The sequence below is a fragment of the Artemia franciscana genome, chromosome 7, assembly GCF_032884065.1.
Source record: "Artemia franciscana chromosome 7, ASM3288406v1, whole genome shotgun sequence".
NCBI classification, from domain to species: Eukaryota; Metazoa; Arthropoda; class Branchiopoda; order Anostraca; family Artemiidae; genus Artemia; species Artemia franciscana.
In genome coordinates, this window is record NC_088869.1 from 58,719,493 (window position 1) to 58,734,899 (window position 15,407).

General features: G+C 34.7%; 1 protein-coding gene across 1 annotated transcript in view; it reads left to right on the top strand.

Moving 5' to 3' along the window:
• The window catches only part of LOC136029739 (probable tubulin polyglutamylase ttll-15), a 130,170-nt gene that overhangs the window by 16,790 nt on the left and 97,973 nt on the right, over positions 1-15,407 (top strand). Inside the window, exon 3 of the mRNA XM_065708245.1 lies at positions 14,169-14,324. Within this exon, the coding sequence (XP_065564317.1) occupies positions 14,169-14,324 (156 nt within the window). The remainder of the gene's footprint in view (positions 1-14,168; positions 14,325-15,407) is intronic.

Sequence of the window (15,407 nt, forward strand, 5' to 3'; positions counted from 1 at the left end):
TATTTACTTGATTAATAGAGAGTGGAAGAGGAAATGGAAAAGAACTGAAACCTGTTTTTTTTTTTAAATTATTGCCATTGTCCTTAGTTTTTTCTTTTTTTCAGTTTTTCTTTTTTTTTTAGTTTGTTCTTTTTTTTAGTTTTTTTCTTTTTCTTTTTCTTTAGTTTTTGTCTTTTTTCTTTTTTTTAGTTTTTCTTTTTTTAGGTTTTTCTTTTTGAGATTTTTCTTTCTTTATTTTTTTATTTGTTTTTTTTTCGTTTTTAGTTTCTTCTTTTTTTAATTTTTTTCTTTTTTAGTTTTTATTTTTAATTTTTTAGTTTTTTCTGTTTTAGTTTCTGTTTTTAGTTTTTTTTTCCTTTTTTTAATTTTCTTTTAGTTTTATGTTACTTTTTAATTTTTTGTTAAAGTTTATATTTCGTTATTTTCCCTCTTTTTAGTTTTATTTTAGTTTTTTTATTTATTTTTATTTTTTCTTCTTCTTTTTTTTATAGAAGATAGTTTAACAGACGGACAGACTGAAGATAGTGTCACAGACATACACTACATTTTTATTTGCATAAAATGTATATAAAAAGGTATATAAAAACATATATATATATATATATATATATATATATATATACATATATATATATATATATATATATATATATATATATATATATATATATATATATATATATATATATATATATATATATATATATATATATATATATATATATATATATATATTAAAGTGGCGAAACCCTATATAGGCCAGTGTATTCTCCTGATGAGCCCTTGTGTTGGGTTGTTGCCTCTGAATTATTTGTCTGTATTATTTTTTCTATTGTTTGGTAAATGACGACTTATACTTATTGACGATATGACTGCCTGTCCATGGATTATTCTTTATGGTTGATTGTGTATGGCTATGCTGTTTGACCTATGTGATTGTATGGATGAGTTGTAATTGTAAGCAGCTTGGCCCATTTGTAAATCCTACTTACAAACATGTTATAACAGGGGACTTGTCAATAATAAAGCAAGATGATCTTCAAATTATAATGAATAAAGGGGCTAATTTCCGTCTTTCTCATCATCTGAAACCATCGAGTGTTCTTGATGGCTTGGAAAATGATTTTGATTTATTTATTTATAAGTGGTGTAAGAAAGAGAATAAAAATAAAAAGAGTTTTCAAAGTTGAAAGAATTTAATTATTAGTAGAATAAGAAATAAAATATATTCTAACTTAAAAAATAGTAACACTAAATCATTATTTTTTAATGCGAAGATTAAACAAGCAATTGCTAATCTAAAGAATGAATTTGTAATTGTGCCAGTGGATAAAGCTAATAATAATTTTGCCATAATTTGTCAGAAGCTGTATTGTGATATCTTAAAAAGGGAGTTATGCACAACTAATGTTTACGAAAAGGTAAATATAGAGGATGAGAATTTAATTGAAAAGACTGAAGAAATACTTTTTAAAAATTTTAATATTAAAATAAATGACAATGATAAAAAGTTCCCTTTCCTATATTGGACTGTAAAATTTCATAAGAATCCCCCTAAACCACGGTTTATTGCTGGAGCAGCTAAATGTCCAACCCGCATTGCTGCTACTGACCTTTCTTTAATTTTAAAGGAAATTGTAAATAAACTTAAAACCTATTGTTCTGGTATTAAAAAATTTTCGAATTTTAATCCATATTGGAGTGTTAATAATTCACTGCAGGTGATAGATTCTTTAACAATGGTTTCAGCTAAAAGAATTGAGTCTTTCGATTTTGCGACAATGTATACTAATTTATCACTTAATGTAGTGTTTGATAATTTAAAAACTGTTATCAAGAAATCTTTCCTCTTATCTAGTAAAAGGTTCTTAAAAATAGACATTTATAATAAAAAAGCTATATGGACAAATTGCTTTAATACTACAGTTAACTTGAGATGTTACAGCTTGGATATGATTTTTGAGTTATTGGAATTTGTTTTATACAATACTTATATAAGATTTGGGGGTGATTTGTACAAGCAAATTGTGGGAATTCCCATGGGGGGGGAATGCCAGCCCATTTATATATATATATATATATATATATATATATATATATATATATATATATATATATATATATATATATATGTTTTTAATTACGTAAAACTTGTGAATATACAACATTCTCCATGTCTGTCCCCAGCTGTCCCATTGTCTGTGTATATAAATAGATTGTCAGGTTTACCGACTCTTGAACATGCAACATATAATCGTCAATGGGAAAAACAATCCGGATTCAGATCTGTACCGCATTTTTTTAATGACTGCCCTTGAGCTTTGTTGATGGTGATTGCTAATCGAATATTCCCTGTGTCTCCATCGTCATTTATATATCCCCCCTGTGCCCCCCCCCGGCGTCCCCGTTGTAGTTGTGTCCCTGTGTCCTGGTCGTCATTTATATTCCCTTTGTCCCGGTCTGTAATTTCTCTTTGAGGGTCCCGGTCGTCATTTATATAATGATTTATTTTTAGCATCCCACATGTAATACAAAGGTACTTTAGTATACAGCAGTTTTTTTGCAAAAAAATCATTTTGACATAACGAAAAGAAAGCAGTTAATGTTGTATCCGTTGGATTCAGGGCTCTTTGTTGCATGTTGGATTCCAAAAATAAACACGTTGACCATTCTGTAAATGTACCGCTAAGTGAATAACAGCTGGACTTCGTTCATGTATCGGAAATGAAAGAATTCGCCAAACAGCTTCATTGCTGCTCATTATCTTCCAGCGTGATATTGTACGATTTCAGCGATATCACTGATTTCGAACTGCAAGCCAGAAACTGCCATGTCGCTGCCTTTGTTGACGTATTTATATATGTATTTGATTGCCTTTACGGAGTTACAGTATTCAACGTTTATGTGTGCATTAAATGTTTTTGATAATAAGGTGAATATGGAACAACCCACTGGTTATGTACTTCGATGGTGGTACCGTTATGCTTATCTATTTATAGCTGTTGGTAACCCCCCCCCCCCCCAACTAACACCTAGTTGGTGGGGGTGCTTCGCGCCCCAAACCCCCCACCCCACCCCCCACCCCTAGCCCCCCGCGCGTAAGTCGTTATGCGCCATATTAGTTACGCGCCATTGTAGTTGTGTCCCTGTGTCCAACCTGTGAATATAGATAGATATATGTATGTTTTTAACTACGTGAAACTTATGAATATACAACATTCTTCGCTGTCCCTTTGTCTGTGCATATAAATAGATTGTCAGGTTTACCGACTCTTGAACATGCAACATATAATTGTCCATGGGAAAAACCATCCAGATTCAGATCTATACCGCATTTTTCTAATGATTGCCCTTGAGTTTTGTTGATGGTGATTGCTAATCGAATATTCCCTGTGTCCCCGTCGTCATTTATATATCCCCTATGCCCCCGGCGTCCCAGTTGTAGTTGTGTCCCTGTGTCCTGGTCGTCATTTATATTCTTTGTGTCCCGGTGTCCCGGTCGTCATTTGTGTCCCGGTCTGTAATTTTTCATTGAGTGTCCCGGTTGTTATTTAAATAATGATTTATTTTTAGCATTCCACGTGTAATACAAAGGCACTTCAGTATACAGCAGTTTTTTTTGCAAAAGAATCATTTTGACATAACGAAAAGAAAGCAGTTAACGTTGTATCTGGTGGATTCAGGGGTCTTTGTTGCGCGTTGGATTCCGAAAAATAAACACGTTGACCATTTTGTAAATGTACCGCTAAGTGAACAACAGCTGGACTTCGTTCATGTATCGAAAATGAAAGAATTCGCCAAACAGCTTCATTACTGCTTATTTATCTTCCAGCCTGATATTATACGATTTCACCGATATCACTGATTTCGGACTGCAAGCCAAAAACTGCCATGTTAGTGCCTTTGTTGACTTATTTACATATGTATTTGATTGCCTTTACGGAGTTACATTATTCAACGTTTATGTGTGCATTAAATGTTTTTGATAATAAAGGTGAATATGGAACAGACCACTGGTTATCTACTTCCATGGTGGTACCGTTATGCTTATTTATTAATAGCTGTTGGTAAGGCGCTTCGCACCACACCAACACCTAGTTGGCGGGATGCTTCGCACCCCCCAAGCCCCCCTCCCGCGAGTAAGTCGTTACGTGCCATATTAGTTACGCGCCATTGTAGTTGTGTCCCTGTGTCCCACCTGTGAATATAGATAGATTTATATATGTGTTTCAAACTACGTAAAAATTGCGAATATACAACATTTTTGGCTTTCCCACTACTGGGAGCTTTCCGTTTCCAATTGCCAGCAATTGATCTGAAAATGTTTGACCAGAGTCATCGTTTTGCAATCGGACACGCATATTTGTAGTTAATTTTAATATTTTTACGTGTGCCCATAAATTAGAATTTTTCAGGCAAGCATTCATTTCGTCTGCAGGAGTTAAACTACGTAAAAATTGCGAATATACAACATTCTTGGCTTTCCCATTGTCTGTGCATATGCAAAGCCGTATATACTAATAATGACGTCATATGCAAACGCTCTTTTTACAAACAAACAAACATGCATACACACAACTCGTTTTTATATAGATAGATAGATAGATAGATACAATACAAATTAACTGCGTAAAACTTGCGAATATACAACATTCTTCGCTGTCCAATTGTCGCTGTATATAAATAGATTGTCAGGTTTACCGACCCTCGAACATGCAACGTACAATTGTCCATGGGAAAAACAATCAGTATTAAGATCTATACCACATTTTTCTAATGATTGACCTTGAGCTTTGTTAATGGTGATTGCAAATGCTAATCGAATTGGGAATTGCAATCTTTTAAATTGAAAAGGAAGATCCGTTGGAATCATGGGAATGCGAGGAATAAGAACAGCCTCACCCTCAATAGGCCCTGTCAAGATTGTGGCCTCTATTAGGTTTTCCATTGTTTTTTTTACGGCAAGTCGCGTGCCATTGCAAAGCTTTGGTGGGTTGATATTTCTTAAAAGTATTATTGGTACGCCTATTTTTAGTTGTAGCACGTGTGGTGGAAACCCTGAAAGATCTATGGAATTTAAAAATTCAGATGGATAATTAACCGCTTCATTTGGTTCCAAAACTGTGTCGACTGACTTGTAAAGGACTGCCTGGTCTCGAATCTTGGTCAAAACAACATTGTTGATTTCGTGGACGTCTATATTTTTGGGTGCGAGAATCGCTCTTTCACTTAGCCATTTATTATTTTTATAATTTTTTAGAATATTCGGAAATACTTTTTCAATCAATTCATTTTTGGACGTCAATAAATTACAGAAATCAGCAGGTAGTTGTATACGTCCTGAAATTGAGTCTATCGTATCATAAATGTCTTTGTTCCGACGTTAACTTGGAAATGTTATTTTGTACATACGACAATAGATCACTCGTACTGTAACTTTGTTCACGATCCAATTCTACACATGTCGAAACAGCAGCGATACGGTTAGGTGAAGGCATTCCCAAATCCTGAAGAGGTTTGTTTGCCATACGTACGCACAAATCTTCTATAATAACTAAAGTGTAGTTATAAATTTCTGATGTAAAATCAAAAGTCATATCTGACGTCTCTAACTGTTTTCGATGGAGTATATCTTCGGACATTTTTGACTTATATTTTTCCCATAACTCTGTAGGAGCTGATGGAGAGGAACTTGTTAAAATGATGCCAAACAATGCACGAATTTGACTTGGGGTTGACGTTTCGCACGCGTCATTGATGCAGCTATCCCAGTGTTGGTCATTCTCCAATAAATTCAGAGCTTGGCATGCACTACGGTAAGTGTCATGTATAGTACCGTTTACAGTTCTCAAATACTCAAAGGATGTCGGACCGGGTACATTCACCAAAAGCAGGCGTAGAAAGAAGCATTCATGTTGATTGGGGTGAACGGTGTAGATTCTTCCTATCGTGGTATCTTTGAAAATGGTAGGTTGGCCGTCGACTGACTTACCCTGTTTTCGACGTTCAAATACTTTATTTTTAGTATTCCACGTGTAATACGAAGGCACTTCAGTATACAGCAGTTTTTTTGCAAAAGAATCATTTTTGCAAAGCGAAAAAAAAGCTGTTAATTTTGTATCCGGTGGATTCGGTATCCTTGAATTATCCATTTTGTATCCATGAGAGAGCAGTTTGACCCTTCGAACACATTGAATCCACGCTTCCAAATAGAGGTTTAGCAACCAAAAATTCTTCCATACATGGTCCTAAAGTGACTCTTCGGATGTGTTGAGACCACACTAACAACTAAAGGTTTAATGACCAGAAATTATTTTGTTTATGCCCCCTCCAAAGGCACCCTTCGCAGACATAGACACCTATTACGAGCTAAGAATTTAAGACCAAAAATTATCCCTAAATGAGGGTATATTGCCCGTTCTTTACAATTCAGGTATTATGATTTTCTAACGAGTCTCAAAAATACATACTGAAGGCTTGTTGGTGATTGCGGAAAATACTATGTCGGCAGGACCCATCAGAATCTAGACAAAAGGTTACATCAGCATAAAAATGACATAGACAAGGCCTTAATTTCAAATGGTTCCAACAATTCCTTTGATTCTGCTCTAGGTTGGCATATTTTTAATAATCCGTCCCACATGATACTTTTTGAAAACTCTTCACTCATTAGTAATGATTTGGGAATAAAACAGGTGGTTCGAGAATCAATTGAAATTAATCTCAAAATCAATAAAAATATTTCTTTGAACAGGGACTTGGGGGAATACTCACTAAATTCTTTATACTCAAATTTAATTAAGAATGATCTAACAAAATATTTTACTAAACCAATTTATAATAGTACTGAACCAACTACGAAAAGGCCTTTGAGACAGGCTGCTAAACAAGCAAGATTAGCTTTAAGAAATTGTATCTAATCATTTTATTCTCTTTAGTTTGAATGAGTTTATATTTCTTCATTTCATTCTTTTCGCCAGTCCTGGTTGAACTTCGCTGAAGTAAGGATGCTAGGGCTATATTTTTAAAAAAAATTGTTTTAATAAGTGTTTTTATATTCAGTTTTAATTCTCACAATTTGATGTAAGTTCTTTTATATATTTATATAGTATTGTATTGTGCTGAAGACGGCCCTTGGACATAGGGCCGAAATATCTACATAAATAATTTCCATTGTCTTGAAAAAACTTTCCCTATTGTTTCTACGTTGTATTTGTTTGTTATGGAAAGGCAGTGTGGTCTTCGTCGCTATTTTCTTGTTGGTGTCCATTGGTGTTTCTTTATCACAAAAGAAATCACCCAGCAGCTGGTTGATCCAAGCCGGGTCATCATCCGTGACCTTGAAAAAGGATAAAAATTCTTACTCCCTTGAAGTATTATGATTTTAAGCTTTGAAAAGAGTATGCTGTTATGCTGAAAAAGAAGAATATTAATCTAAGTACCACTGACTCCTTAAACCCTTCAGAACTAATTGACAGGGCTTTCAGCTGTTCCTTTATTAACCTGAAAAGAATGAATTATTTTAGTCATTTGTTTTAGGACCGGCTATTGTATGAAGGTGCCATCAAATTGCAAGTATTTAGTAGAGCGTCTTACGTTCCGCCATTTCTATTGATTTTACTGGGTGTGGATTAAGTTTCTTGTAAGATATTGGAGACTTGTGCTTCATTACTATGACAAACCGTCCAACAAAATTATTTATCGATCAGAACTCTTTAACCCAAAAAGAATGGGATTTTTTCTCTCTCTTATTCTCTCTTAAGAGCGAGGGATCTCCAACCCCCCCTCAAAACTATCGAGAAGGCCCTAATGGGAAACTAAAAGGAAGATACATTAGCTAGAAAAATGGTAAGTTCTTTACAGCCCAATAAACAAGCTTTACGAAAAATATTAATAATTTTAATTACGTTCGGTATAGAAGAGCCCGTAATATCATTGCCATGGGGCTTAGGAGGTAGAAAAGAGGTGACAAGTCCATTTTCTTATTGCGCAGGCGGCGAAGATCTTGAAGGCCCTGCAACTTTACCAGTTTGGTTGTGGAGGGCATATCATGGTTTTGTAGGGCGGAGATGGTCACATTCCCCTGCTTTGCCTGGCTGCCGTGAAAGGACCGGTAATTTCGCCATGTATAGGGGCAGCATTATCTCTGCTTTGTTGTGTCTCAATTTTCTTTAAAAGGAAATCACATTTTGGTTTTTATGAAAATTTATATCTTATTTTCAACATGTCACAACTTAAATTTAACTTGCTCTTATTGCAGCCCATCCCTTCTATATCGATGCTAGGAACCATTATTTTTTTTGCCCGCGAGGATAAAAACGAAAATAAGTTTTCAAACAGTTTGCGGTAACCTACTGCAGTAAGGAGTGACTTGGCTCATTTGTAACCGAAACTCTAAAGAACAGAATTTTGATACCAACAGCTACATCAAAGGGATTTTATTTTTATGTTGATTTTCAGTATATAAATTTCATCAAGTTTCGTCTTATCTATAAAAAATTACGAGGCTGAGAAAATTTGCCGAATTTTAGAAAATAGGGAAACACCCTCTTGAAAGTCATAGAATCTTAACAAAAATCACACCATCAGATTCAGCGTATCAGAGAACCCTATTGTAGAAGTTTCATGCTCCTATGTATGAAAATGTGGAATTTTGTATTTTTTGCCAAAAGACATATCACGGATGCGTGTTTATTTTTTTTCCAGGGGTGATTGTATCGACCCAGTGGCTCTATAATGGCACGAGAGGGCTCATTATAACGGAATTTAAAAGTTCTAGAGCACTTTTTAAGTGACCAACAAATTGGATGGGCCCTAGGCCCCCTCCCACGCTCATTTTTTCACAAAGTTACCGGATAAAATTTTGAGATAGCCATTTTGTTGAGCATAGTCGAAAACCTAATAACTATGTCTTTTGGGACGATTTAATCCCCCGCAGTTCCCAGGGGAGCGACTGCAAGTTACAGACTTTGACCATTGTTTACATATTGTAATGGTTACTGGGAAACGTCAAGACATTTTCAGGGGGAGTTTTTTGCGTTGGGCGGGTGGGATGGATTGGGGGGAGGGATTTACATGGGAGGATCTTTCAATTGAGGAATTTATCATGGAGGAAGAGAATTTCTATGAAGGCATGAAAGATTTCCTAGCAGTATTTAAAAAACAATGAGAAAAAAAAAGTTTTCTCAACTAGAAATAATGAGCAAGATTAAAATTTAAAACGGAAAAATTCTACAACGTAAATAAGGGCGTTCGTCTCCTCCTCAATAACTTACTATTTATGCTAAAGTATTTTTAGTAATTTCAGCTATTTATTCTATGGCTTTATCATTCATTTGTCATTCTTAAATAATTGGGACAAATTCAAGCTTTATTGTCAAGAGCAAGGTATTGACGTGGGGACGAACCCTTTCATACACGTAATAAAAATATAGAAATATCGAAGTTTGCTACGTAAGTTAATTCATAAGTTACGTATTTTTGTTACTAATAAAAACTTTCTTTAAAAAATAAAAAATTCTAGTTGCATTTTTAAGTAACCGAAAATATGAGGATAACTATTGTCAGATCAAAACTATGAGAAAGCCATTTAACCAAAAAAAATTAATATACAAATTTCTTTTTAATTATTCATGCGTGGTGAGCCCAAACATACATTAATTATAAAACGTTCAGAAATTAAATTTTAAAAAATCAGTTTTTTTCAGCTGAAAGTAAGGAGCTGCATTAAAATTTAAAACGAACAGAAATTATTCCGTATATGAAAGGAACTGTCTTCTCTTCAACGTCCCACACTTATATGCTAAAATTTGTCATTGTTTAAAAAGTAGAACACTGACAAAGAGCCAACTTTAGCGTAAAGAGTGGGACGTTGAGGAACGAACAGCCCCTTTCATATACGGAATAAATTCTGTTCGTTTTAAGTTTTAATGTCGCTCTTCACTGTCAGCTGAAAAAAATAGAATTCAACTAACGAAAAATAGAATCAAATAATCTAGCTAAGGGAGGGTGAGTTATGTAGTGAACACGAGAAAAATGGAATATTTCGGCAGAATACTTTCAATTAATGAGTATCGTAGATCGTAAGTATTTTTTTTCCGCAATTAAAATTTTCTTTAATACTCTTTATAATAAGTAATAATAAAGGAAAAAACATTCTTCACGCGTATTTCGTTCTTGAGCTTCTAATAGATCACGCATGGCTGCTGTCTTCAAGCATATCATCCAAATTCTTGTAATATGAAACAAAACGTTTTTTTTTTATTCAAATAACTTAATCCTGACTTCAACAAGTTCCCACTTAGTTTTAACCGTCACTATTGAACCCACCCCTTCTATATCGATGCTAAAAACCATAGTTTTCAACATGAAGATAAGTTTTTTAGAAATGAAATAGAATTCAACTAACCAAAATTAGAATCAAATAATCTAGATTAGTGAAGGTGAGTTACGCAGTTAATACGAGAAAAAATAGAATATTTTGACAGAAAAATTTGAATTAATGAGCACCACAGACCGTAAGTATTCTTTATTCTTTTATTCTCTTTTTGCTTTTTTGCTTTTATTCTCTCTTTTTTGCTTTTATTTTTGCTTTTTTGCTTTTATTTTTGCTTTTATTCTCTCTATAATAAGCAATAATAAAGGAAAATAAGTGCCCGTTTTTTCACAATTCTTTACCAATAATAACTCATGTTGAAGGCTTAGCATGGAATTAGTTATATTTGAATTTACAAATAGGCCACCCCCCCCCCAAAAAAAAAATTTTGTATTATGTTTAATCATAACTCGCCAGCGCGATCAGGAGAACATTTCTAAATTACGAAACGCTCATAATGAGAGAGCGTATATGAGGGGGTTCACCCCCTCGTCAATACCTCGCTCTTTGCACTAAAGTTTTTCCCAATCCCTTAAGAATGACCCCTGAATCACAAAGGCTATAGAATAAATAGTTGAAATTACTAAAAATACTTTAGCGTATAGAGCGAGGTATTACGAGGAGGTGAACCCCTCATGTGCGTAATGATTTCTGTTTATTTCAAGTTTTAATGCTGCTCCTTACTTTCATGGGAAAACACTTTTCATATTTGTTTTTTCATTGTTTTTTAAATGATGCTAGAAAGTCCTGCGCCCCCTTCATTGAAATTCTCTTCCCCCATGACAAATTCCTCTATGGAAAGATACTCCCGCGTAACCCCCCTCAACTTCTCCCCCCCCCAAAAAAAAACAACAACAAAAAATCCCCCTGAAAACGTCTGTACACTTCCAAGTAACGATTAGTATATGTAAACAATAGTCAAAATTTGTAACTTGCAGCCCCTCCCACGGGGACTGTGGGGGAGTAAGTCGTCCCCAAAGACATAGTTGATAGGTTTTTCGACTATTCTGAACAAAATGGCTATCTCGGAATTTAGATCCGGTGACTTTGGGGAAAAACGAGCGTGGGAGGGGGCCTAGGTACCCTTCAATTTTTTTGGTCGTTTAAAAAGCACACTAGAACTTTTAATTTCCGTTAGAATGAGCCCTCTTGCGACATTCTAGGACCACTGAGTCGATACGGTTACCCCTGGAAAAAAACAAATGAACACGCATCCGTGATCTGTCTTCTGGCAAAAAATGCAAAATCCCGCATTTTTGTAGATAGGAGCTTGAAACTTCTATAATAGGGTTCTCAGATACGCTTAATCTGATGGTGTGATTTTCGTTAAGATTGTATTTCTTTTAGGGGGTATTTCTCCTATTTTCTAAAATAAAGCAAATTTCTCAGGCTCGTTACTTTTTTATGGGTAGGGCTAAACTTGATGAAACATATATTTAAAATCAGCATTGAAATGCGATTCTTTTGATGTAAATGTTGGTATCAAAATTCCGTCTTTTAGAGTTTCGGTTACTATTGAGCCGGGTCGCTCCTTACTACAGTTCGCACGAACTATTTGATAATTGCGCCAAGAGAACGCAAGTTCATCGTCTTTATTTAAATTTTGTATAGAATTTGATAGAACTGCCAACATAGACAAGTAACTCTTTTCTGCAAGGAAAGTATCAATTTGTAAACCAAGCTGGGATATTGAGAAGCGTATTCGTGATATCTCTACTGAATGTCAGAAGTCATCCCATCTTTGGTCATTTGTGTTTGTCCCTTGTTTGTTGTTGTTAAAGGGTGTTTTTATTTCTTCTCTTTTTTTCTTGATTTTTACTATGCTTTCTTCTGGGCTCTACAAAGTTAATTTTTTTTTGTGATGGGCTATAAATAAAATGATGATGTTGATGAATTCGAATATTTGACTGTAAGAAAAAGTATAGACAAGATTTTGTTATTTAGTAAACATTTTCGATGAGCGTTAGTTGTGTTGAATAAGTCCCAAATAATAATTTTGCTAATGGAAGTTCTGCATGACTTAGTCTTTTATGTGGCTGAATCTATTGTTGCCTCCAAAATAGTGCTCTTTGATGTTTGAATATGTGCATAATTTAAATATATTTAAACATTTCGTATACAAAAAGAAAAAAATTACCATCTACTCCCTACCCCAAAAGTTTTCTGGCAAGCCCCATGATGCCCTTCCTCGTCTCTCTCCCCTCTTTTCCTTTAGGCATGTGAATGCAATAATTATACTACACAGAAAAAAGATTTTACCAATGAGATGGACAATATTACCACCACTTCCCAGTACCAACAAGAAAGGTGTAGACTAAAAATTTTTGGATGTCTTTGAGGGAAAAGGGAGCAGGGGAGGGGATTTGTTGCCTCCAGTCACTTTAAAAGACATGTAAACTTTACATTTTTGTTCGAATGAGCCCTCTTCCGATTTTCTAGGGCCATTGGTTTGATACGATCACCTCTTGGGAAAAAAAGAAACAAACATCCATGATTTTAAAAAAATGACGATGACCTCATTGCCTTTCCATCGTAAAAACAGTAAACTTTCTACTATTTTAATATTTCAGTTTTAAAGACCTGATTTATTGTAAGTTTTATTTAACTTATGTACGTAGTGTGCTGTGGAAGACTCTTGGATACATAACCAAAAAATTTTTAAGGTCTAAAAAAAATTTTCATCCTAACTCTCATTGAGCCTTCAGATGAATAAAGAATTTGTTCTAAGGAAAAGATGAGTGGTGGCTGGAGATAGAAACTAATTTAATCCCCAGGAGCATATCCAGGACTTCTGTTGGGGGGTACAATTATAACATATTAAAAATGTGTATTATGTATTTTCTGGGGGGGGGAGGGTTTACTAGTCGGATAAACATTTCCACCCCTCATCGAGCCTTCAGATAAATATGTAATTAGTTTTAAGGAAGGAGGAATGGGATGTAGAATTCGATATTCTAATTCCTCCTGATTTCTAGGACTATTTCCTGTGTACGCTGTTATTATGAAAGTAAAGAGTAATATCAAATCCCAAAATGAGCAAAATTCATCCTGCATAGGAGGGGATCGCCCCTTCCTAATTTTTACCTCCGCCTCATGGTCGTAGAAAACTCTGGAGATGCTTTTTTTCAGAAACTGGGAGCTCTAGCCCCTTTTCTTTATGTTGAAAGTGATTGGAGATCACCTAGCCCCTGTCCTAAAAATGTTTTTGATATCTGGTCCTTTTGTTATTCCTTAGGACATCAGATTTACATTTTGAGGTACCTATTTAGTCCTTTCTCTTTGGCTGCTCAATTTTGTGTAGAGGAGGAGAGGCTCTGTATGGGTTATTTTTCGTGGCTGCTGTGGAAGGAGAGCTAGACGCGGCATAGTATTATTGTATGCCGGCTTAGTGAGCATTTGTTGAACAATTACAGGGTTCGTCATGTCTTAGATATTCATAAAACGGGTAAAATATGTTGTAAGTATGAAGGATGAAAATTGAGTACATGATTTGCTAAATAGCAAAAAAAACATTGGAAATACATCGTAAAGTAAGAATGACTGTATTCCTTCCACTAAGAGCTATTTAAAATCCATATTAAAATTTAAGACTTGAAAAAGGAAAGCTTAGGCTAGTCAAGCCACAAAAACTTGTCCTTGAGGGGCTATAGCGTGTGTCATGATCACCCTAGCTTCCATTTCAAGCATTGGAATTTTTCAACTTTTTAAGCAGCACAAAAGAGAAACGATCCTTTTTTATCTTTAAGTAATTTTGGAAGTAAAAGTTTTCGATAAAAGTAGAAAAAAATTTCAGGCAGAAGAAGGCATATTGCAGCATGTAGAAGAGGTGATGGATTCTCTTGGATATTCAAACACATCTATTGATGATGACTGGTCTCTACTCTGGTGCCATGACTATCCATTTAAAAAGCTAAAGCCAAGAATGATGAAGATTAAGCCAAACCAAATGGTAAGCTTCAATATTGCATTAAACTAGCTTGGGAATTAAAAGAACATGAAATTAAATACAAAAAAAAACTTTTCTTCAAGCATAGTAGTCATTTATAAAAATTGTCGACCAAGAATATAGCAAGGTTAAAATGAAAAACACAGCAGTAACGACCTTACTCAGGGTCTGATTTTGTTTTGTCTTTCTTTTTTTTTGGGGAGGGAGCTGGCTATCTTTCATTGCAATAATCCGTTTTTTTTTTTTATCCAATTCACATCCGAATGCCGTCCATTTTATGGATTTCACCTATTCTGGAGAGGAAAAGGGTTGAAAACCCAGATCCCCTTTCCTGAATGTGGATAACATAACTGTACTAGCCGGTAGATGAAAGGTCTCCATGAATAGTAGGCCTACTTTAATTTGTTTTAAGAGAACCTAATAAGTAAAGTAAATAAATCGTGAGACTATACTTGCTTAACATGCTATAAGACAATATACGAAAGGAAAAAATTTCTTTGTCCATAACAAGCTGAACATATGCTAAGAATAATAATGCTTCATCAAACAGTTCGTGGTAACGAACTGTAGTAAGGAGCGACCCGGCTCAATAGCGACCAAAACTCTAAAAGATGGGGTTTTGATATCAATAGCTACATCAAAAGAATCGCATTTTAATGCTGATTTTAAATATATAAGTTTACTCAAGTTTAATCTTAACCATCAAAAGTTACGAGCCTGAGAAAATTTGCCTAATTTTAAAAAATAGGGGGAAACAACCCCTAAAAGTAATAGAATCTTAACGAAAATCACACCATCAGATTCAGCGTATCAGAGAACCCTATTGTAAAAGTTTCAAGCTCCTATCTACAAGAATGTGGAATTTCGTGTTTTTTGCTAGAAGACAAATCACGGGTGCGTGTTTATTTGTTTTTTGTTGTTTTTTTCCCCAGGGGTCATCGTATCGACCAAGTGGTCCTAGAATGTCGCAAGAGGGCTCATTCTAACGGAAATGAAAAGTTCTAGTGCCCTTTTTAAGTGACCAAAAAAAATTGGAGGGCACCTAGGCCCCCTCCCACGCTCATTTTTTTCCCAAAGTCAACGGAT